This window comes from Gallinula chloropus, assembly GCF_964237585.1.
Source record: "Gallinula chloropus genome assembly, chromosome: 9".
In the NCBI taxonomy this organism is placed as follows: Eukaryota; Metazoa; Chordata; class Aves; order Gruiformes; family Rallidae; genus Gallinula; species Gallinula chloropus.
In genome coordinates, this window is record NC_140094.1 from 16046029 (window position 1) to 16070348 (window position 24320).

At 42.4% G+C, this 24320-nt stretch overlaps 1 protein-coding gene across 2 annotated transcripts in view; it reads right to left on the reverse strand.

Moving 5' to 3' along the window:
• IGF1R (insulin like growth factor 1 receptor) overlaps positions 1 to 24320 on the reverse strand; it is a 176117-nt gene that overhangs the window by 131116 nt on the left and 20681 nt on the right. For both annotated transcript variants that reach the window (XM_084268166.1, XM_084268165.1), the window contains exon 2: positions 14565 to 15110. In XM_084268166.1, coding sequence (XP_084124292.1) covers positions 14565 to 15110 — 546 coding nt within the window. The remainder of the gene's footprint in view (positions 1 to 14564; positions 15111 to 24320) is intronic.

Genomic DNA, 24320 nt, shown 5'->3' on the forward strand with positions numbered 1-24320 from the left:
TATTTTAATAAGCTAAAATCGTTTGGTTGTTTTTCACACCACGAGACAATGTTTACACTTGGCAAAATCCTCTGGCCTAGATTTTCAAATATGGACTACTGTTTTCAGGCACCTGACATGTGAGCTGTCACAATGCTCATAGCACTGTGGACCAGGACACTTCTTAAGATAAATAAAATCAATCAGGGTATCTCACTGAGGGGGGCAAACAAGAAAACCCACACCACACCAAGAATGTCCAGAAGGAGCTGAGTCTCCCTCTCAGGAAGCGTTCATAACACATGTAAATCACTGAAATGAGAAGCCAAGTATTATATTACCATATGACTCCACTGCTTAATATTTTAAAAAACCCCAAAACATGCTAATGGCCCAAGCAGTAGAAAACAAGAAAAGAGATCAGTAGCTAGGCTGCAGCACAGATCTAAGGCAGAACACTGATATAAAGGAAAATCTTTCCTGTCAATGGAGGAAATTATTTTATCAATATTGTCCTAGGATGGAGCAAGATGCAGCACCAGGTAGAGAAACTTTCAGCATTGACTGAGAGACCCCAGTTTGCAAACTGGTTTTGGCAGAATGTCCAGGAAGAAGTACAGGACATGACTAAGAGATGCCTCCATAATGAAAGGTCACTGGATGAGGACAGACCTCTACAAGCTCATCTCAGTCTCAGCTTCACCCAAAGCTGCTGATACATGCACTGCCGGGACTCAAGCTACCAAACAGCTTGTCCACTCCAGGCACAGCCCCATATAGCAGCACAAAGGGATGCAAGAGAAGGCTGGTGCAGCTCATTATGAAAGACTGATTCTTTGCCACGTCAAGCGGGCAGCAGTCCACAGAGACAACCTTTCTGGAGATCCCTTGTGCTCTTCATGTTTTACCAATATCTGCAAGGCCTTCTGCACCAGCTAACTGGAGATCAGCATCTCCTTTGTTTTGATATGAAGCAGTAAGTTTGTCAGTGATACACTGTTTAAAGTTTCCCAGCATTTTCTTGCCTGATCCTTCACAACAGGTAGTGAGAAAACAGACTAAAAGCTGCCAACAGAGGTCTTACAAAGGAAATACATATAGAACAAACCCCTGGGAATGCTTTCCTCACCTGGAGACAGGCCTGCGACAGACGTGTGATGCATTCAAGTGCAGATAATGTTTTATCTGGAAGTCATTTTCAGAAGCAATTCCTTCTTATAATTAAGGTAGCTTGGCTCAGGAAGCACAGAGACCAAGTCAAACAAGTTTGTGATCACTAACTTGTAGCCATCGCTTGTGTTCAGAATAGAACAGCTTGCTAAACCAGAGCGCCAGGTCCCCGTTTAACTGGTTCATCACCTGCCTCCCAGCACCCCATTAGCTCTCACGTCTGCAGCACCACCAACACAGTGGTTTTGTCATTTCTGCTAATCTCATTTTCCACAGACTACATACCACAGTCTGAGGGTTCATTACTGCAGCATGTAGGTAGGTTAAACCACACCTGCCTCACAAGAATGGAAAAATATTACTAGGACAACAAAGCACTTAAGAAGAAAATCAAGAGAGTTCAGTACCTGCTTCACCTAATTTTACTCAGGAACACATTACTATAATCACATCTATAGACTCTACTGGTTACTGCCATCATTACACCTCTTCAATTATCATATCCTAGAAAGCTATCGTGTGCAGACTCTGTTTCCAACAGTATGATGACAAGATTCGCAGAATCATAGGGTTTGGAAGGGTCCCTAGGACAGCTCACACAGGTCAGCGTCCAGATGGGTCTTGAGTATCTCCAGAGAAGGAGTCTCCACACCCTCCTGGGCAGCCTGTCCCATGGTTCTGTCACCCTTGCCCTTATTCCTGGGCAGGAGAACCAGGGATGGAGGTCTATCTTCTGTACCCAGTGCTCTAGCTACTGCAGTTCAAGGCATCACTCCAGGTATTTCAAACGCTTTGTGGCAATGGCCCAAGCCACCTGTGAGATCACCTCTCACTGCTGCAACTGCAGGCTCCCACAGGAGCTGCATTTCACTAGACAGTCACTAGGAACAAATACAACTTAAAAAAAAAAAATCTTTAAAGATTTAAAATCTTGAAAGAGCCTTCCTATAAACTGCCTCCAGAAAGTAAAATGACCAAAGTCCTCACAGCTTCCCAGCTAATGTACAAACACATTCCATTAACTCTCCTGCAATTACTTTTTCATCCCCATGACACACCCACTCACCCACACAAACCAAAACAAGCCCAACACAAACCCTATAAATTTAATCAAGGAAGGAAGAGCAAGCATGAGATGTTTATTTCTATTTTTAAATACTTGGGAGGTGCCCCAGTGCTGCCTGCATAGATAGATAACTAAGTAGGTGCTCCTGAACGGTGAGATCCAGCGCACGATCTGGCACGAGCAGGCACATCCAAACAGAAAAACATCAGAGCAGCTCAACAGGCTATTAAGAAAGCTATTCAGAAAGGCTTTTGAAATAATTGTTTCCTCTAAGCCAGGACAGACAGTAACTTGGTGGAGGAGTCGGGGGGCAGAAAAGTAGTAGTACATACATACATATATATACACACACCCCAAAAATGCTTTAAGCAGCACTATGGTTTATGGAGAACAGGGCAGCCTCCTCCTTGTTCCCACAGTTCGCCTCTGCCTCAAGCAAAGTTGGTTGCCACTCTGGTTGCTCTCTCCCTCACCCAAACGGTTTGCATAGCAGATCTGCTGAAACATCAAGTTTTAACCAGGCCCTAATCCTGCTGACTTTCCTCGCAAAACTGCTGGAAAGGAATTCCTCCTGGCAGCTGCAGTGCCTCTGCTCGTTAGCTTACCAAGCAGCAGCAGAATGAAATAGACAGGCACATCATTTCTGTGCCACTGCGGGAAGGACGGAGCAGGCCAAGGGAAGGCTTCCCGATTCTCCAATACACACTGGGAGGAGAGGACAGGAAAGACAGAGGTCTCTAAAGGAAGGCGTAAGAACAGCTTGCAAGAACCAGAGCAAGTTACTGCCAGGCTTGCTGCTGCTAACACAAACAAAGAGGAAACTCTCCTTTTCCTTCAGCCTTTACTAGCAGGATTTGGGGGTGGGAGCGTCCTCATTTAGGGTTTAACTCCTGCTTTAAGGCATTGCGTGTAACCAAGCGTGGTGCAGAGTTATTCACACCGATTCCAAAGTCTCCTGGATACTAGAAGAACGAGTAGGGTAAGACTGCGAGATTGCTGTCCACTTGCTCATGACATTCTTTGTCCAGAGAGCACCCTTGCATGCAGGTCAGGTCACGCAGCCCACTCTGCAGATACAGAAACATGAAGGGTTTTACTTCCTGCTGTGCCATTTCACTGAAGTGGCCCCATTACAGATTCTGTTTATTAAGTACGCTTAATGTAAACAAAGTACATCTCTTGGAGGATCTGCACAGAGCTCTGCACCATTTATGGTGACTGGTAAGCCCCGTGTTGTTCTATACTATTTCTTCCTCCTCCGCCCTCATCCCAGGCCAGCTACCATTTTAATAAACACTAATGAGACAGGAAAAGCAAGAAAACTTCAAAGCTTCACGTTTTCAGGTACTACACGCATGATGCCGAATTTATCTGACTGGGATGCACATGGACACTCTATCCAGAGCCCTGAAACCACTGTGCAGGTACAGCACCTGTATCTGAGTACGTCCACGCTGCAGAAACACCAGCTCACAGAGCAACATGCTCCTCAAAGCAGGCAGCCCCCTTCTCAAATCAAAGGAAGCTGGAGGCTGGGACCAGCAACCACCACAGATTTCAGTGGCATACTGCCTTCACCAGGCACTGCCACACTGACAGACTTCCACTGCACTCCCCACTCCAACAACATCCTCTCACTCACCTGGATTTCACTTTTCTCCTAAAAAGGTACCTGCCATGTGCAGACAATTCTGATTTTATGAAGAAGGTTCCTAAGTGTAGAAAAGAATAAAATCCTTGCCTAGGAAGAATATTAATTTTTCCATCTGTAAGATACATTCCAATTACTTATATTCTCCTATAAATAACTTGATCCTAACCAGCCCCTTAATTTAACAAACTCTCTACAGCCAGTTTGCCAGAAGGGGTATTTGCTTTCCCTGCCACCACTCTCTTCATTTTCTGGAGGGAGGTATTACTGATTATTTTAATTCCTTTTCTACAGAAGAGAAATGGATGCACACAAACAACCGCAGCAAGTAGAAGAGGAAGAAAGCTTCATCTCTGAGTTAAGGATTTGCATACTGAGTTTTATCTGTAACACCCACTGCAGCATTTTATCCCAGACTCTCAGATCACAAAAGACAGAGCAGACAGTGACTCACTGCAATTTTGGTTCTGCATGTACCGTTTCACGTGGACCAGTCAATTCTGATCCTGCCAAACAGCCTTCACCGAGCACTTAAAAAGTAAACCATCTTCTCCAAGAGTCTCCATTCATGTGCTGCCTTCACAAGGGAAGCTCCAGAGACTGAAGAGAATTTCAGTCAAATGTTTCCCCTTTGTGCTGTAATGATTTAAGATTCAATTAATACTACATGGGGAGGGCACTAATTCTCAAACACCTGCCTTAGTGGTAACTGGATTAAGACCCCCAAGCTTGCTTTACTCCAAACAACAACAGCCTGCGTAATGGTAGCAGTTGTCAATCTCAACCAACTGGAGGCTGGTTTTTCTGTTAAATCCTAGACTGTTCTTAAAAAAGGATTCCCCAAGATGTAACAGGGGGCAAAAAAAAATTTTAAAAAATAAATCACTTGACAGCTCTGAATTTGTTTAGCCAGAAGTCACAGCTCCTCCTCTGCACGCTTTGAAGGCTGGAGACTGGCAACGTTCCTATCAGATCCTTTCAAATCCCTTAAAGGGAAGAGATAAAGCCAAAGGAAGGGCAATGCCACCCACAGAGCTGCGCTCTCACTAATCAATAGGCTGCACACTGGAGAGAAGGCTTCAGGATAGCTTTTGGGGTGAGAGGCTGGCAGGCTGGGGGAAGAAGCGCCAGGCAGCTGGTTTCATTGTGGGAAGAGCCAGTATATCTGGAGGCTTTCTCCTCATCCCTGTACAAACCGGGGGGCTCCTCGAGCTCAGTTTGGGTAGCATCAAGCCTCTCAGAGAATTAAGTCCACGCTTGCCTGAAATCCAGAGAGGGATCTTTAGACCAGTGCACCAGACCAGTAATTAACGAAGGAAAAGACTTTCCTGCCTTTTTGATGCCACAGAAACTGTTTCAACCACAGAACAAGCATCTGGGTTGCTGGGGTTTTTTTGTTTTGTTTTTACCTTTCTACCACTTCATCACCCCCGCATATCCTGACCTATTCAAACCCCACTCGGAAGCTCGATCCGGGCGCTCAGCGCTACATAACTTCCATTTTAGCGAAACAATCCATCTGCTCCATGTGACTCAGAGCCCGCTTTAAGAATGCAATACTGTTTAGGCCAACGGTTGCACCGCACAAAGTGTTTTGTTCACATGCATTCCTTTGGGATGACAGAGCCTATCCACGGCCTGTAACGGTTGGGGCCTGTGGTTTTTTTCCCTCATCCGCTGAATGCTGCAGTGACTAAGCTGACAAAAATTCCTAGCCAATTATAAACCCACTTAAAGAGACAGGCAATCCCCCTGCAACCTTCCCTTGCCATCCTATACGGGAAGTTTCTATACATAGAAAAACATCTCCTCCTCCCAAGGCCTGCATCGATATAAAAGACTTTCTCTGCGCGCTCAACACTTCAAACATACTTCCTAAATGGCATCATTTCCCAAAACTATAACCTTTAATCATCCAAGTATATCCCTCACGCATCAGTTGTGGGAAGGAAGAAAAGCGAAGCTGGAGAAACAGACCCCTCAATTGAGTTAGAAGTCAGAGAAGCCATTACAAGAGGGACGATGAGTACGTGGGTAAGGGATGACTCTCAATAGCTGTAGAGCACTGTTTATTAAGAAGGGAACAGTTAAGCGCCTATAAACCCAATATGTTGCAACAAGGAAAAAGACATCAAGGAGGTCACATTGGTGTACAAACTACAAGTCTGATCCACCTAAGAGCATAAACTGAACTTAAGCAACAGTAAGAGCTTGGAGCTGCCCCTTGAGTCCCTCCAAACATGCAAACCAGCAACGCGATTCTAACAAACACCTGCCTTTCTGAGAGGGATCCTCAAGTCATGTGCTGAATTCATTCTCACCTACACTGTCAAGGGCTACACAAATGCATTTAATAATTAGCCAGGGCACACAGAACTACACTTTGGGCAGGTAACTGCAAGTTCACTTTGCCCAACAAGAAAGAATAAGCAAACAAAACAACCTGAGAGACCAGCATACTGCTTCTAGCTTTAAAAACCCAGCTACTGGCACCTCAGACCTCTACCATTTTATGGTGGGCAAGCTACTTGCTAAATCATTTATAGCGCTCAGCTGATAGCACATGCACATTCCATTCCCAATGCCGAAAACTTCACTGGGGAGGGGGAGGAAGAGACTGTCGACAACTGAACTAGGCTGAGTTCACCTCAAAAGAAAAAAAAAAGGCAATTCAACAATATGTATTAACATACTATTAACCAAGCATCTTTTTATTACAAGTTAATTCTCGAAGCCATAAACAGACTTGAAAAGGAAATCACACCATTAGTGGGAAGGAAAGCTAAACAAAGGCTGTTTCATCACAGTTTAACACTGAAAAACTTGTTTGCCATGAAAACAATTTATGAAAAACCTTAAGGACAACTCATGCCTACATTCATGTGTCTTTGGGAGAGGGGAAACAAAAAAGCAAGAAAAATGGTGCCTACTATTCAAAATTTTGGGAGGCCATGATTCTTATCCAGGATTGAACCTAAGTTTCACCTTCACTTCTTAGGAAAAGTAGGCTGGGAAGTTCAGCAAGTTGGCTCACATACTGACACGGCCACCTTCTTCAGCACATTTCAGTGAAACGCAGTTGCAGCTCTGTCCTCACAGAAGATCTAATTCTATACATTCCATGAAAAGGAACATCTGGGTGGAGGACAGATCTTTTTGGGGCCACCATTAAGATAAAAAGACCACAGCCTCATCAGACATCCATGCAAGCATTAACTGTCAAAGCAGAAATTTGATGTTTATAAATATCTTAAGTATGGGATGCAGGGGAAATGGCCAGCCCCTTTTCAGTGGTCTGTGGAGACAGGACATGAGACAATGGGTGCAAATTGGAGCATAGGAAGTTCCGCACCAACATGAGGAACAACTTTTACACAGTGAGTGTGACAGAGCCCTGGGACAGGCTGCCCAGGGAGGTGGTGAAGTCTCCATCTCCAACCCATCTGGATGCCTATCTGTGCAATATGAGCTAGGGAGCTGCTTTGGCAGGGGGGTTGGACCCGATGAACTCTCGAGGTCCCTTCCAACCCTTATGATTCTATGAAATCCCCAGTAAAGCCAGCAAGCCACTGCAAGCCAGGCTCCTTGCATGGATAAGGGCCTCAGAGGGCGAGCTGAGGAAAAGGCTAAGCCAGGCTGAGTATGCCTCGTCCCTGTGACATTCGCAAGAACACAGCAAAAACACAGCTTTCTTCTGGTTTTACACTTGACATTTCCCTGACATTTTCCCTGTAACACTGTTAGCTATCCCTAGCTCCCAGTTGTTTTGCAAATTCATCATAAAACTCAAGACTTACATTACATGTAATTAGCTATCCAGTCCACCCATCTATTCTATTAACAAACATTTGCCTAATATTTATCAACGGGGCCTGGAAGTCCAGTTAAGCAGGTTAAATCAGAGTTGGTTCCAGTTTAGATGCGTATTTAATTTCACAGATTTAATGTGGCACTGCCGCGTAGGAAGGTAAAACAACAAATCATTTTCTGAACAATACACCATCTTCAGGCCTCTCTACAATGAAAGCAAATCCCTGAGAAACAGCAAAAGTATTGCAAGTAAAGCCAAAAGCATCCAGTTTCCAGGCCTAGCTAGCACCAGACTATCAATGTTCTGAAACATCACTAACATCCTTTAAAAGAACTTAGGGTATCACTGACTTTTTAAAGTACTTTTTAAAAAATTTTAAAACAGAAGTTTTGCTGGGTTTTGGGGGGTTCTTTTAATTTTAAAACAAACGATCAACCTCTTGCAAAATCCTCACTGAATTTGGTCATAGCCATCATCTTCTAACACCCTCTGCTCCACAGCCTGAGGCCCCCTTGGGCTACAAAGTCCATTCCCCTCTCCCATCAGTCTCCATTATAATGGGAGGTTAAACCAGAATTTCTTTCCAAGTGCTGCGCACTGGAAGTTTGCACACTGCGTGTGTGACAATACAGTGATGCTTTTATATCCTCTTCTAAGAGGGACCAGCATTGTTTTTCTTCCCCACTTTCTACCACAAAGCATCAGAGAAACTGAACTGAGGAATTAACATACACACAACCCATGAAAGCATGGAATTGCAATTGCCTATAGAAATATAATCACTCGTAGTTGTTCTCTGACAGAGAAGCAGTTCTTCAGTATGAGACAATTCAAATAAAACCATATTGTAGTAGCAATAAAAGTTACTCAGGATTTAAAGTTTCATGAGACAGACATCTGAAGCCATTAAAGACCGGCACAGCAATGATCTGGAAGGGCTTTCTGTCCAGAAAGTTTTCAATCACAGCATGCTCTTATTTCATCACAAATATAAGCACAAAAACACTCCACCTTTATTTTCCAGTCTGACCAAGTTTGTTGAGGGGTTAACTTTAGAATGGCTAATCCTCATTTTTCTTAACTCGGAATACTATCTATGCAAAATAGATTATATTATTCAGAATAAACAGGCATATGTGTTTAACCACCCCCTGAAATCACAGCAACATTTTCTGCATCATTTTGCAACACATGGATTTCCCCTTCCTGTTATCAGAAATGGTACCAAGAGAAATACATGTCTCCAACAGCATGGATGCTCACTGGAATATGGCCACACATCACCTGGTGAACATAAGCACACCTCCAGAGCTGCAAAGATTCAGCAACCCGAAGTGCAAAATACCACATTTTGTAAGGAGAAAAGTCTGTGGGTGGGTGCACACATGAGCAGCAAAGACATGAGGCATTTTCAGAAACCCCAACACCACTTCTAACGTTTTTCTTTATTCCACAAAGCAGACAAAAGGTCAATTTTTTTAAAAGCATTAAGGTTTGGGTTTTTTTGGGTTTTTGTTTTTTTTTTATCCTGTGACAAAGTGTCATTAATGGACCTAGTTAATTGCAAAAAGTTTTCTTAAAACTGGAAAAACAAAACACCAACATTTCAAGTCCTCTGAAAAACACTGTACAACATCGTGCCAAAAGAAACTAGGAAGCAGAGATGAGTATTCAACATCAGCACTTCGTTTCTGGTGACTAGCACAGGCTGCAAGATCCAAAATATCCTTCCCAGGTTATGGCATTTTGCAACAGAACAAAGAAAAACAGCAAGTATACATTTATTTAATTTTAGCTCTCTTCTCAGAATATAAACCACTGCTACAGTAATTAACTGCAGATTGGCCTAAACTGCTCTGCGGCCATTTCAGCTTACTAATTAAATATGCTCTCACAGCCATAATAAAAATTCTGGGAAACCTTTGGCTGAAGAGCAGGCTGCTCAGGAGGGGAGCGAAAGTCAGGGAAAAAACAAAACCAAAACACCAAAAACCTTCATTCTGAATGAAAATACTAACAAAATTTTTCTAACGTGCTCCAGATTTTTCTAACTCGGTGACACCAACTGTGCCTTTTACAACTTCTTTTTTGTTTACCCTTCTGTTTATTCCTTTCAAAAGATGTTTGTTTATTTATTGGGGGGGGGGGGGTTGCATATCAACTGAACAGGCAAACAACTTGTCCATTTCAAAGTACCTTCAGGTTTCTGATACACTGCTTTTTAACCCAACAAAGGTCAGACTGGCATTACCCATAATTGGCTTCACTTACTATCACACCACACTGAATTTACTGGGTAAAAGAATAAAGCTTTTAAACCAGGTTGTCCTCTGCTGATACATGTGATTTCTCCTGTATTTCAAGGTTTAAAAAAAAACACAGGAGAACTTAAATGAAGCAAAGAGAAAAAAAAGCATGCAGATGTAATCTGAAGCCAAACAAATGCAATCTGATTCGGCAGCTCTGGCTCCCAACTTCCTTCTCTAACTCTTCACAACTACATAGTTCGTGTACATTATTTCTAAAGGACAGGGAACATGCTGAATGCTCCTCAGAGAGGGGGAAACAAGGAGAAAAAGGAAAAAAAAAAAAAAAGAATCCCAGCACGTGGCTTTCACCACTACTCTGGTGAATCAACAGGGAGCAGATTCCCAGATGGCATACACTGGTAAGTTCCACACAAGTCAATGAAGCTGTGTCAAACGATACCACTCGACTGCATTATCTTTTCAGCTCTGTGTAAACAAACAGGAGCAGATTCCGAATATTTGTGAGAATACATCATGTTACTGTCTCCATATGTTTAAACATTTTAGTAGAAGGTACATATGGACCGTTCTTCCCACTCACTGTCATTCTCTCCCTCCTGCTCCTCATTCCCCACATTACACCGTATCTTTTCGGGCCGCTGACAAACCGATTCAAAAGGAATAAGGATACATTTTCATTAAAAACGTTTTGTGCTCAGCTGCCATCTGCTTCGTCACCGGCCTCCAATTCCCCACATGCCTTTTCCGTGGTCTTTAGTTTCACACATTCAGAAGCTGAAAGTTTTCTCCTGTTGCACTGTGAAGCGCAGTCTACACGAGCTATTGTTTTCCACATCAAATTCACCTCTTTTAAAACAAGTGCTTCATACTCACAGCTCCACTCCCCCTTTTTTCACTGCAATGCCCATTTAAACCTAAATTTTTTTTATGCCAGTGGCAAATCTGTTCCTAAAGGTCCCTCACAGACTGCAGATACTCATGTGCATTGGTTTTATGGGAAGTGTGACTTCACCCTACTTGCACAACACTGCAATTTGCTCTCACAAAAGGAGAGCCCAGACTTCCAGGCTCTTCTGCTCTAACACCAAAGCTGCAGTTGAAGCCACGGGGCAGTTTAACTGCCTGACATCCCCATAACCAGACCCCTAATCCTTCTTTTGTCCAAGTAGGAAAGGAAGGGTTTCAGCCAATAACTGACAAAAAGCATCACCAACTTAACCAGGGCAGGGATGGATAGTGGACAAACAATTCAATATTAGAAAGAACTTCTATATCAATCACTGCTACTTTTGCTACTGCTTTCTGACATAAACAAAGTTTTTTAAGGCCCCAGCAAACATAAAGTGTTATAGGAAGTGTTCGGGGGGACTTATTCAAAAACCAACTCAAACGTTAGGATACAGGAGGGATCTTGAACTTCCAAGCAGGCATTCACGGTTGCCATTTACATACGGTTTCTGCAGGCTCACAAAGGCCTACTGACTAAGAAAGCAGACCTCAAGACTTAGCCATCACCAGAAGAAATATAGAAAACAAAAGTTTTCCTTAGAGTAGGCTAACGAGGACAAAACAAGTGTGTCACCAGAGACTGCTCTTGCATGGGGTACAGCAGGAACCGTTTTTCTGGTTCTCACATCAATCGCTGAGTAGGATGTGGTGAGCTTCCAGAAACCTTTCCAGCAGTCACATCTGCCAGGAAAGGGGAAAAAAAAAAACCCAACCCAAAACCCCAAGAAAAAAAAAGAGGCCATAATCTTATTTGTATGTCTGGACACTCATCTTTTATCTTTTTCACCTCCGCCTGTGCCTCAAAGCACAACCACTGATGCAAACAGCTTCAGTACTCTTCCTTTTATCTTGGGGGTTTCTTCTACATGGACCTCCAACCCCAGTGACGTACAGCTGGCATTTGATATGCCAACAGAAAAGTAGGCTCAAGTCAGAGACACAACAGCATGCCAGACCCAACGCACCGAGCCACAACTCAAAAGCAAGCAAACTAGTACGGCTGCTGCCTTGGGGCACTCACAGGTAAAGGAATGTATACTACACAGAAACCTGGGCAACAAAGCCTGCAAAGCTGCTGATGCTTTATCCTGAACCTAAAAAAAAGTAAAAACTGAAGCATTACAACTTCTTTGTAGCCTGCTCTACTATTGAAATGACAATGGATTATTCTCAGTCAAACACAGCATATCCTTCCCTCTCTCCTCCCTCCACCCTCAATGCTGTTCCTGCCCAAGTTACACTGAAGGAAGCACAGGGTTCTTCCTTTGTTTGTGAGCAAAGGAAAAGAAGGGAAAAGAACACAAACCCGCTTCCACTCAACAGCAAAATTAAATAGAAGCCAGGCTACTTGAAGTTCCCACAAAACATTTACCCACCGATGTGAGATCTTGCAACAAAAAACCTAACCAAGGACAAAAAGATTTAATATATACCCTCCACAGATCCAAAGTGGAGAAAAATGAAAAGGCATAAAGGAACCCTGAGTGACAGCGTTTTCTGTTCAACCTTACTGTGACACACAAGGAGAATGTTGGGGTTAAATTAGATATTACACTAGAAAAATCACTGTGGAAAACAACATCTTATTATCTCTCTACTGGTAGGAAAATACAGATTTACACACCTCATAACTTAGAAGTCCTTGCTTCTATTCTTTTTCATGTCTTGTATAACTCTGTACTGCCAGAGTCCTCTCCAGATCAGGAGTTCACTGCCAAAGTGTCTGAGGAAGGCAGCAGGACAGACAAAAAGCTTCCTTTTGTACTGCACGTTTACACCTCCCTTGGTTTTCTTCAGAATGGGAGTATTTTGGGGGTTGTTTGGGGTTTTTTTAGATGGCAAGTTTAAAGTCTTATTCCTTTAAGCCAGTGGCTTATCACAACATTAAACAGGACCTACTTTCTCACTCCTTTTATTCACTAGAACTTGACCATTTCTTTACACGCTGTTCATCCTAACATACTCTAAACCTACACTGTATTCCATAGCGTAATGGTTTTAACAAGCCTTTCAAGGCTCTTTCGATACTCACTTTCTTCTTCACAATCTCCCACAAAAGCAAGATGAAAGCATATAGGAAAATAAAAGTATTACTTCCACCCCTGCCTTGAAAGTGCTGCCATCAGAGTGGAACTATGATCTCATCTTATTTAAACAGATCTTCTCTCATGTGCATATTGGATCCAAATTATTATAACAGTCCCCCAGAAGTCAAGCAGCTTTTCTTGCACGTTATTTTTGTCTACTCCAAATAGCCAGAGCACACAACAGAAACCAAGTTGTTATATCTCATTAAATACACCCTAGTTACATCCATTCAAACCACTAAAGGCAATGAGGTTGCACAGGAATCACTTAGGTCACCCTCTGTAGACAACAGTTACACTCTTTTAATGAAGACATGAATTTGACCTGCAGAAGCCTAATGACTCATAACACCACATGCTAAGAAAGCAACAGAGCTCCCTTCCCCTCACCTCGGACAACTCACAATGCCTCCCAGTAACAGGCTGAGGGATTTTCTGTTCTTTGTTTAAAAACAAACTTTATATCCTGTAAGAATTGTTGATAGCCCTGCAAATGCCATTTTTCAAGAGGTATTTTTAGCATGTGCTGACCAAGAGTGCCCTACATGGTACTTTAATTTCAGTTCTAACTGAACATGAGGACTTCACAAGCAACTGATGAAGTACTTCAGGGGAAAAAACAAACCACCACATTCCCAAATGAAAGTAACAGGAATATAGTCCTGTTTCTGTTTTCTCTCACTCTGTAGTGTTTCCTCTCATTATAGCAGCTTTGGTCAAGACTGCAAGTGGAATTTAGAAACTGTTCCTTCCAGTGACGACTGTTTGTAATTAAGCCCTACTGACACTGTAGGGCTCAGCTTTCGTAAAGTTACAGGATGAACTCAAAAAGCCTGCCATGTAATCATGTTATTTGAGTAAACTATGTATTTGTTTACTCTATTTTTAAAAAGTGAGAAGAGATCAGGTTTTGTTTTTGCTAATACTTGCTATCAGAAAGACATAAGCCCCGTCATCCCAGATAAGAATAAAATGGGCGAGGATAATTTCTCCAAGAGTCAAGATATCCATTGACTGGCAATGCACTCTGTACTGTAACACCTGATTTTAGTAAAAAAAAAGCTCTCACCTGCAGGATTTACCATTAAATGAATTTCTGAAGGTACATGCCAAGGGAGGCAAAGTATAAAGTCAAAGTCAGCCCAGTTAGCAGCTTCAGCACAGCAATGACACCCAAGTACTGAAGGGAGGTAAAAAGTGGTTCCACGTTTGCTATAATGGCTTCAATTCTACACTTACTTTGCATATTTTGCATGGGAAAGGAACCCAGAAAATTTGTGGCATTCTGTGTTGGATTTTTGGTTTATTTTCGTGTTTTGTTTTTCTTTAAAAATCACAAGAGATGATCCTTTTCTGGTCGAGAAGGAACCTATTTGTGTGGTAACCGGATAACTCATCACGCAGACTACACATGACTACAGAAAAAGTTTAAGTTGCTAAAAAGCTTAAGTTAAAAACCACAGAATGAAAACTTCTACTTCAGAAAGCGGTAACAAAACCACACAATCTACTCAAATCTTACTTTTCTGGCAGTGGTTGGTGGTCCAGCAGCGGTAGTTGTACTCATTGTTAATGGATGTCTTCTCACACAATGGCTTCTCTTCCATTGTTCCTGGACACAAGTCTCCACATTCCTTTGGAGGTTTATTCCCAACAATGTAGTTATTGGACACCGCGTCTAGAATGAGAGACCAGTCCACTGTGGAGAGGTAACACAGGTCAGAGTTCTTCTCAATCCGTATGGCCCCGCGGGTTATGTTCCTCAGGTTGTGCAGGCCAATCTCTTTCAGGTTTGTCATTTCAAAGATAACCAAGGCATAGTTGTAGAATAGGTTCCTCCCACGGATGACTGTGAGGTTGGGGAAGAGATCACTGAGGCTTTCCAAGCCCGCCACACGGAACAGCAGCAAATAGTCAGTTATGACAGTGAGCTTTGGGAAGCGGAAGTTGCGGTAATCCTCTGCTTTGGAGATGAGCAGAATCTGAAGGAAACCCTCAATTACCGTACAGTTCTCCAGGCGTTTCAGCTCATGGATATCGTTGCGAATGTCAACATTTGGCCCGCAAACTGGGAATGCAAAAGGAGAGAGGAAAGTTAGTAAATAAGGCGGTTTTAAGCTGTTTGAAACTAGAACGCTAGTAGGATAATTTGATTTTGATAAAATTTTTAACTTCTTAATTAGGTTGGCATGTTGAAATAGGTAATGAGTACCAGATTTACACCTACATTGCATATTTATCTTGTTTAACCTATTGCTATAAACACTACCAGGACTAGCACAGCTATCTCTGCTTGTCAGCAGACAGAGAAATGTTGGTTTATTGCTGCTGCTGAAGAGAGCTGCATTAGACAGAGGAACATAAAAGATAAACCAAATATACATGCACACTTTGCCTCAAATTACATCGTGCCACGTGTAACCAGACCCAGGGGTTCAACCACACGGCTCCAGACAAGTTCGGTAACATAGAGGGATCCACTAGTCATTGCATTGCCAGTTTACCCACCAGCCTCCTTAAGACACACGCATGCAAAAGGACATGCTTTCTAGAAAAATCACAGCTTACTGTGATTTTCTTTCCTCCCAGGGTCCTTGGCCAAGCTAGCCCTAGTTCTCGAGTGCTCGTCTCGCAATAGGTCAGCAATGACACACAGACCACAGAAAACTGCTCGGCACTTTCTTTCCTTCCCAGTTAGGGTGCAGGAAGTGCTTGGTCTGGTAGCTAATACACTGGATTCCTGTCTGCATGGTCCAGAGAGTCAAGTTTCACTGATTTTGGCACCAAGACCCGACAAAGTTTGAGTTTTAAGAAACACAGGATAAATTTATTTACAAGAAGGCACAATATCACAGCGAGGAATTTCCCTTGAAAACAGCAGACTGAACTCAATGCACTCCCAAGAAAACAATGACCAACTGGCCTATTCCCTAATAAATCCATATATTACATCTTTCCACATTAGACACGAACCACAATACAAATTTTTAAGGGGCTGGAAAAGAAGTGTTCTAATAATGTAATAATTCGACACACAAAATGCAGTTTGATGTAAAACAAAGAGCTGGAGTGGAAAGCGCTGCTGTTCTTAGAAACCCTCAGAGTTAGTTTTATGTGGAAAACATGGAAAGAAGATTGCCCAGAATAGATAGTAAGTTGTTTGGAAGCGAACAAAGATGCCAATTTATTTAAGCAACTCAAACTTAAATAAATCCCAAGTAATTTAATTTTGTGGACAGGCTCTCTTTTTATGCATGCTAAGCTTAATTATTTTAACAACATCTTTTCCTCAGACAAAGAAAAGGTCTAAACAAATCACTGGAGCCAAAAAACTTAAATTCTAACCCAGACAAATTGTCCAGAGATTCAGAAATTGCACTGACAATAGAAAGCAGTCCTTCCATCCCACAACAGTTATCTAAGGCTAATAACTTAAGCTAACAAAGGATCCAGAACATGAGCATGCTGAAACCACAGCAACTCTAGTATCCAACAAGACTTAAAGACTCTTAAGTCTTTAAAAGACTAAAGGACTTTCTTGTTAAAGGAACGACGCAAAAAACAACAGGACGAGATCTTTGTTAAGAAACAGATGTTTTCTATGCAAACTATTACCTAATCATCCTTCTGCAAAGATCCAAGCTGAAAGCAGAGGCTATTACAATTTGACTTGCTGCACTAGAAGCTCCTATGTGCAAGAAAATTTATTCTCTAAACCTTTTTTAAAAAACCCCACACAACAAACCAAACATCCACCAAAACAAATGTCTAAACAGTAACACTTGGCCATCAAGACAGGAAATCCCCGTTTTAGTATATACTGACTGCAGGAGAATTGCACAGCACTGCCTGGAGTATGTGCAAAGGCTTTAACTTCATGCAAACAGTAGAAGAGGTGAACGGGTTGGCATTATCAGGCTTTGGAACTAGATGGCAGAGAGAGTCTATGTTGGAGATGTACTGATAACATGAGGCAGAAGTGCAGACTTCCCTCCTGAATCTGCAGGAAAGACAACCTCAACCCACACTGAATCCCTTTAATAAGCTGTTACCCAAGTCTTGCTTTCAACTTCTGAAGTTTTCTTCTAAAGCAACTATTCCTCCACCCACCCTCAAGAGACAAGTGCCCTCTGCCCAAAGCACAGCCCGACAACGAATATATTTACACATCGACTCTGGGCTCCTCTCTTTTCAAAAAAGAAAGAAAAAAAAAAAAGGCAAGTTACAACACACAATGTTTTTCCAATTAAACTGTTCGGGTTTCCATCTCTACCTGCTGGCAGGACAAGGTGAACAGTATGGCTCCTGCTATGGAAAAGCAAAAGTAGCAAAATTTATTTTACTGCCATAAAATTTTAGAAACTCCAACTGCTCCGAGGTCTTTATTTTTGTTGAAGAAATAAAATTTGGACTTGTGCTGACATTTTGTAGGCAAGGATCCAGAGTGATGGGTTTAGGAACAGCTGAGTTACAATACCCTAAAGAACAATTTGTAAGAGAAATGGCAGCAACCGTTAACTAAAGCATTATATATCTGTTCATCTGCCTATTCTGAGGCCGGGCTTTAAAAGTCCCATTGCTTTTAAGCTTCGTGTTTGTTTCAGCTTGAAAGTTACTTAATTTGAGATATTTAATGCTTTTATAAATCAATGAGATTTCTAGAACTTCAAGGCAAAAGTAAGCACTCACTGGCCTCAATTATGAAACATCCTCCTCTTCATACAAAGAAGGATGAAGTCCAGCGGGCTCTAACGTTAGAAATTGATTACAGATGGATATGCCGTTGACATTTTTGATTTAAGAACTTCTTAGTTTATCTAGGAAGTTATGTTTTGCCGAACTCCAAGCATATAATGAGAACTGCAGAGACCTCGGAACTGCCTACTATGTTTCAAGACTTACTCTAAACTAAGCACCTAATTCTGAGAAATTACTTCTTTAAATACTTAACTGCTTAAAACGTAACTTCTCCAAAAGAGTAGAACACCAAAGAGAAGCACTGCATTGTAGATGACTACCAACACCTGCCTGGAAGCAGCACTTCAGTCCAGAAGTACTGAGCTTTACTATCCAACAAGCAGCACACGAGTGCTCCTTTTTCTTGGGAGCATCCCAGGGACAAGCTGCAGGGCACGTGAATTTCCACAGGTAACAGAAAAACCCACACCACGCTGCAGTGTGAGGACCTACAGCCCATTCCTCGTCAGAGGACAGATCCTAGCCTGATCCTGTAACTGAGATGGGGTCAACGAACTACCAGGAAAAATGACTGCACGTAACAGGTTCATACGATGTGAGTAATTAACGCGACCTGCAGCCTATCCCTTCATCTGGCAGAACCCCCTGGCAAGCCTCCTGCCCAAGTGCTGCTCAAGGCTGGGGCACCTAGGAGCACACACGTGGGCATGGAGCTGACACCACAGAGCACTCACCGACTGCACAGGCTAAAGCAGAGCTGGGTGCAGTACAAAGGAGCTCAGAACACGGTGACATGATAGTTTCTTCTCGACCTTAACTACAACCTTCTAACGCTCCTTTTGACAATTAAAAAACCAAAACTCACATTTCGACTCTAGAGAAGAGCCTCACCACCTTGAGACACACCTGCTACTTAATCACCATCTATCATCAAACAGTCATTTACTTCATGCAGCACATCTTCATTCTTTTTGTACACCCCCAGTTTATTTCAGGTCAACAGGCACCTCTAGAAGGACGTGGCTGTTGCCTGTCAGAGCTGTGAAGAACACACTGTTTCTGCAGGACAGCACGCTACAGAAGACAAACAGGCAGCAAGCCCACTGTTCCACAGTCGGCCTACAAAGCCACTTCTGCTTGCTACAGCATCTGCCACAGCTGTGCATACATTCATAGCAGGCAATTTGTTATCAATACTAAGGCATTAGAGGGTGGGAGTGACAGTTCACATTCACTTTAAAAAGAGAAAAATTAATTTCCTACACGAAACCATTTTATCAGGGCGTAGTTCTGCATTTCCCCATTTTTTATTACTCCCAGTTCCTCCATTTAGAAGTTCTGAAGAAACACAGCTGTGTAGGTTTTTATTGGAAGAAAAATCCACGCACTTTCCCATGTGAAGCTTACCTTTGGCCCTTTACATGTTGGGGTAACATTAAGTTACGCTGAATGGTCTCAGTATCCTCTCAACTAGCCAGAAGTTAAAGATGGAGCAAACATCACAACCATCACTATCTGGTGCTCTGTACGCACCCAAAAAATTGTTAATAAAGCTTAGGCAAAGCAGCACCAAGGCAGCTCTGAGTCATCCCAGCACAACCCTTTCACAAGTCTAAGGCCTCTTCCACCTGCCTGCTCCAGCTGGGTCAGGCTCTCTCCCCAGCAAGAGAGACATGTTCAGCCTGTGCAGTCATTCACATTCCTGGAGTGAGACTCGGGACAGACTGCTTGCCATTAACATCTAATTAGCAATCTCTAAATCAACTCCCGCTCACCTTTCTCCCGTCTGTAATACTCCTGGCACGTTACTAAAGCAAGTTATGATTTCCCTCTGTCTTCCTTCTTTTTGACTTCCCTTCTGTCAAAGTTGTTTCCTGCACTACAGGATAGCAATGCCAACCTTTATCTTACACATGGAGCCTGGACACCTGCAGCTTTATCCATTTAAAAGAAGAAAAAACAGAACACAAACCAATCCCCTTACAACTGGTTGCTGAAGAGCTAAAGGTGCAGAAACTTTTCTAATTCCACATCATCTTCCTGCCCAGGGTTAAGACACCCATTTCTGAGGACAAAGTTTGTGATCCACAAGTTTCAAAAAGGGTTTTCTTACAGGAGGGCATGAGGTTGCTCAACTTCTCATCTACCCTCAAATTCCGTATAGTGGTAACAAGTACAGTATGTCACCATCAGCGCTGGATTATTTCCTACACAAAGGAGGAACTACAAGGCCTAATACAAAAAACAATTGTGGCTAGTTCTACTTTTAGCAGAGCAGCTTGCTCACCCCACCACTGCCACCAGAAAAATCTCACTTCACCAATGATGTTGTGTTTTCTGAGCACACTCCCCTTCAACAGGAGGTCTGCTTTCCCAGGCAGCTACTGCTACTCTCTGACCAGCTAAGAGCTTAAGTTACTGAACACAGTAACACTGCCCTCTCCAAAACTCCTCTAATGAGGACCACGTCATCCTTCAGTAATGTCAGCTCTGAGCTGTGGGTCTTCTCGGGACATCAGCACATCTTCTGAACAGTGTTGTTATTTATTCCCAACAGAGCTGCTTCCTTTTCATCATGTGTTTTTTAATCTATGGCAGGTCTGTCTTTAAAGAACAAAACAAAAAAAAGGTCCAAAGCAGCTACCAAATGTGGCTGCGGTCCAGCAGCCCTCATCCCAGATCCATAGCACGCAGCATCCTTTTTTTTAAGGTGTGTATCTATCTCCAGAGTTACCATCCCTCTCTCCTAACAACACAGAACATGTTTATTGCACTGGGTGGATTTAGAGCTGCATAATGTATAACAGCCTGCCATATCAACATGTTTGCTATATACTGGATGAACTCAATATAGAGGTTGTCTGGTACACTGGAAAAAACCCAATGGCTCAAAAGAATTCCTTGCAGACACTTGAAGGTTAAAGAACAACTTTGATGACCGCATCCTTATCTCTATGTTATCGGAAAAGTTGGCTTGAATCAAGTTAGGAAAAAGCAACTAAATACACAATTAAGTCCATCGGCAGATTTAAAAGGAGTCTCTTGTCTACACAACTGCACTTGCTCTGAAGACAAGCAGAAGGACACATCGGTGGAAACAAGAAACAGTCTGGAAGTGTTACTCCCATACAGAGTATCAACAGCAAAAAGCAAAGCTTGACCTTCACATCTCTTCATTCTTACCACTAAGTATTACACCTGTTTTAAGAAAACCATCAGGACTGTCATACAGCCCCAAAAAGAAGGAAAATAAAATCTTCAAGTGTTCTTATTCGGTCGCTGCCGAACAGAGAGGCACAGCAGCCCATGGCCTGGTCTCAAGCCTTGTCTGTTCCCATAATTTCACTCAAAGGCTTGGAAAGCAAAGGTAGAATCACTGAGAAGGAACCAATTAGCAACCACAATTTCCCTTCGAGCCCGTGAAAACTTTGAGCCGAGATGCACCATCTGCAGATGCAGGGAAAAAAATACTAGAGAAGTCTAAGGATTCTTTAATTGCATGCTATGCAAAGAAGGAATTAAATGTGGAGTTCACAGAAATCAGTGGTTGGAGAGATTGCTTATGACACTTTACATTAACACAGGATTCCACCACCCACTGAGCTCTTGGTTTTGCCTTCGTAGTGACACTATGAATGAAATATATATTTTAGTGTCTTTAATGTACTTACACAACCTCCCACAAAATTTCTGTACTCTCTAAGCTCACCTATCCTGCATGTGTCACATCAATCACTAGATCTCTTCCCAGGGAAGCCAGCTTCTGAATTACCTCTCGGGATGTCAGAACCAGTAACAAGGAGGGAACTAAATCTCTGCCACATGACTCAAGCTGCCTCCCGAACTGCTGAACTACTCCTCTTCATCAGATACGCTACAAAACTGCCTTAGGTTTACCAAGCTCTTATGAAGCTGCATCTCTGTCTGCACATACTGGAGGGGTGGGGGTGCAATAAACAAATGCACCCCACAATCCACAGAACATCAACCATTTTAGCTTTTGCTATGCAAGTACATAATTTAATTGTATTTCTAGCCTTTGCACAAGGCTGACATCTTTGGTTTGCAAAACATGAAAGGGAATACTCAAACCCAAACAAAAAACAACTGTTTCCTTTTGAATTTAAGTTCTGAGAACATTTTGTTTAGACCTCTAAGGGCCGGGAAGAGAGCTTGGGGTTTTTTCTTCATTTAATTAAAAGCTAAGCTTTGGAGGACAAAGCTAGACCACTATGATCTCCTAAATACTCAAGGGACTGGAGATTATATCACAACGTATCTTGTTTCTGAGAAACATGGTCTGTTATCATTACCTTACCTTGTGTCACTCATCACTCCTAGCAACCTTTTACAGAATTCTTCTCTCCCAGGTTTGGAAGGAAAAAACAGTGTCACAAGAGGCCAATCAAATTTGGCTCAAATACCTTTAAAAGTGCCCATATTGTCCTTCTCCACACATTCTCCCCATCTCTCACAGTGCTTAGAAAAATACACACATCCTCCTTCAATCTTCTGTTTACCACCCTAACTATATATTTCCAATCCAAGGGCCGCTGTGTTACCAAGCTGACCAGAACAAAACATTCACAAAAATAACACACAGAAGGACTACAACCCACATCAAACTCAAACCAGCTCTGCCTTTTTGCTCTTGCAATTTCAGCTGTCACTGCCCAAAGACGTCTCCAGCATTGCTGCTTTCCGTGAACCTCCTCCAACTTCCCCAGAAGTTTACACACACAAGAATATTTCAGAATACATCACATTTCTGTCCTTCATCTCACTTGCTTTCTCTCTGCCAAGGTTTTACTTTGAATGTTAACAGGAACAGCAGCTTATGAAAATGGAGCCAACAAAGTGAACTGAATCCCTTTAATAACACTGATTGATGTCTTCTCCACACAGCTCACCAGAGCAAGCGGGTCTAGATTTAGCCTAGCTCATGTGAAAGCATCCTCATGACAAAGCCATCCCCAAATTCATCCTCTCTCACCAAGACTGCACCGACCCAACACATCCCTCAGGGGTTCCTCTGAGGCCACATCTGTTCCCTCCTACTACTGAAACAGCAAAACATGAGCGAGCGGCTCAGTTGGGGTGGATTTATGTTGGTCCTTGTGGGTACCTACCAAGTAAAAGCAGCACCAAACTTTTAACTCTGATCTGAAGCACCAGCTGAATCCAACTCCAAAATAATTCCATAAACTATATCATAACACTTTAGAGTCACTGTATGGTCAAGCTTATCAGCCTGTGAGAAAACAGCCGAAGCCAAACAAAGAAAAGCTGTATAAGCAAGCAGGCAATGCCTGAATTGCTGAAGGTGAGCTCCATCCCCACACAGTCTCTTGTCTGAGACCTTCACAACATAAAGAGCATGCATTCCATACAAAATATGTAACACAAGTAGGTGGCATGTTATGATCAATAACTATTAAAGCAAAACTTTTAACTGTGATAATAATGCTTAAACCCCTATGCCAGTAACATCAGTCTAATGCCTGCTAAAGCAGAAATGGAAGACTGAAATTACAAGCTGTTTATTACACTGAAGTTATGTTTCACAATCTGTGATGACAATAGAGCTTAACAGAAATTGTCTCTCCTGGGGACTGTTCTTCTCCACCTTTAAAAAAAAAAAAATAGTTGTGTGCATGATTTTATTTATTCATTTTTAAAACAGTTGTCTACACATCCAAGTGACTCAGCAACTGGCTGACAGAAACCTATGGGATATACACTTAGGTAGCTGGGACAAGCAGCCAATTCTTCCAGAATGAAAATTCATCATGTGGCTGGGCTCAGCAACTCGCATTTAGAAGACTCCACTACGCTTTTAGCTGCCTGCCGAGTTGCCATCCAGCAGTAATCTAGGAAACCTGCCTCTCTTTCAAGTTCTTCTGGGACTTTATTTTTAATTTTTAAAAAATGACTGGCCGAGGCCAGATAATTCAGGCTTCATCAGAAGCAAACTGACAAAATGCTATCATAAAATGTAATTGCACTGATAATCGCCAGTGAAAGGATTTATTAGAGTCATCGGGAAGTTATACTTAGATCCACAGAAAAACTAGAAGTCTGATGCAATTACCTTTAACAATATGTAACACATGGCCCTATTATCCTGTCCTAACCATCTCTTGTGTGATGGAACAGGGAAATTCTACATCCTCTGGCCTCCCATAGCAGTTTTTCTATTTTATCGCATGGAACTAAGACTTTCATTAATCCTGTATTTCTACCTGAACAGAAATTTAAAGCAGTGGAGGAAAAAACAAACCAACAAGCAAAACCAAAACCAAACCAAACATCTAATCTCACAGAAAGACAGTGCTATCCAACTTCATTTATCAGAACAGGGAGCTCTCCCTCCCCTCCCCTCATGTGGCAGCTACACAGCTTAAAAATAAATAAAATCACCTAAGTCATGCAGTAACCTGCAGTTACAACATGACCATCCCCAAAAGAGGGCTTTAAAGGTATTAAGTTACATATATGCAAGTGCTGTGGGGTTTCCCAGTCATGATCTAACCAGGCTGAAAAAAGAACCTTTCTCCCCAAAGACAAGGTAGAACACGTG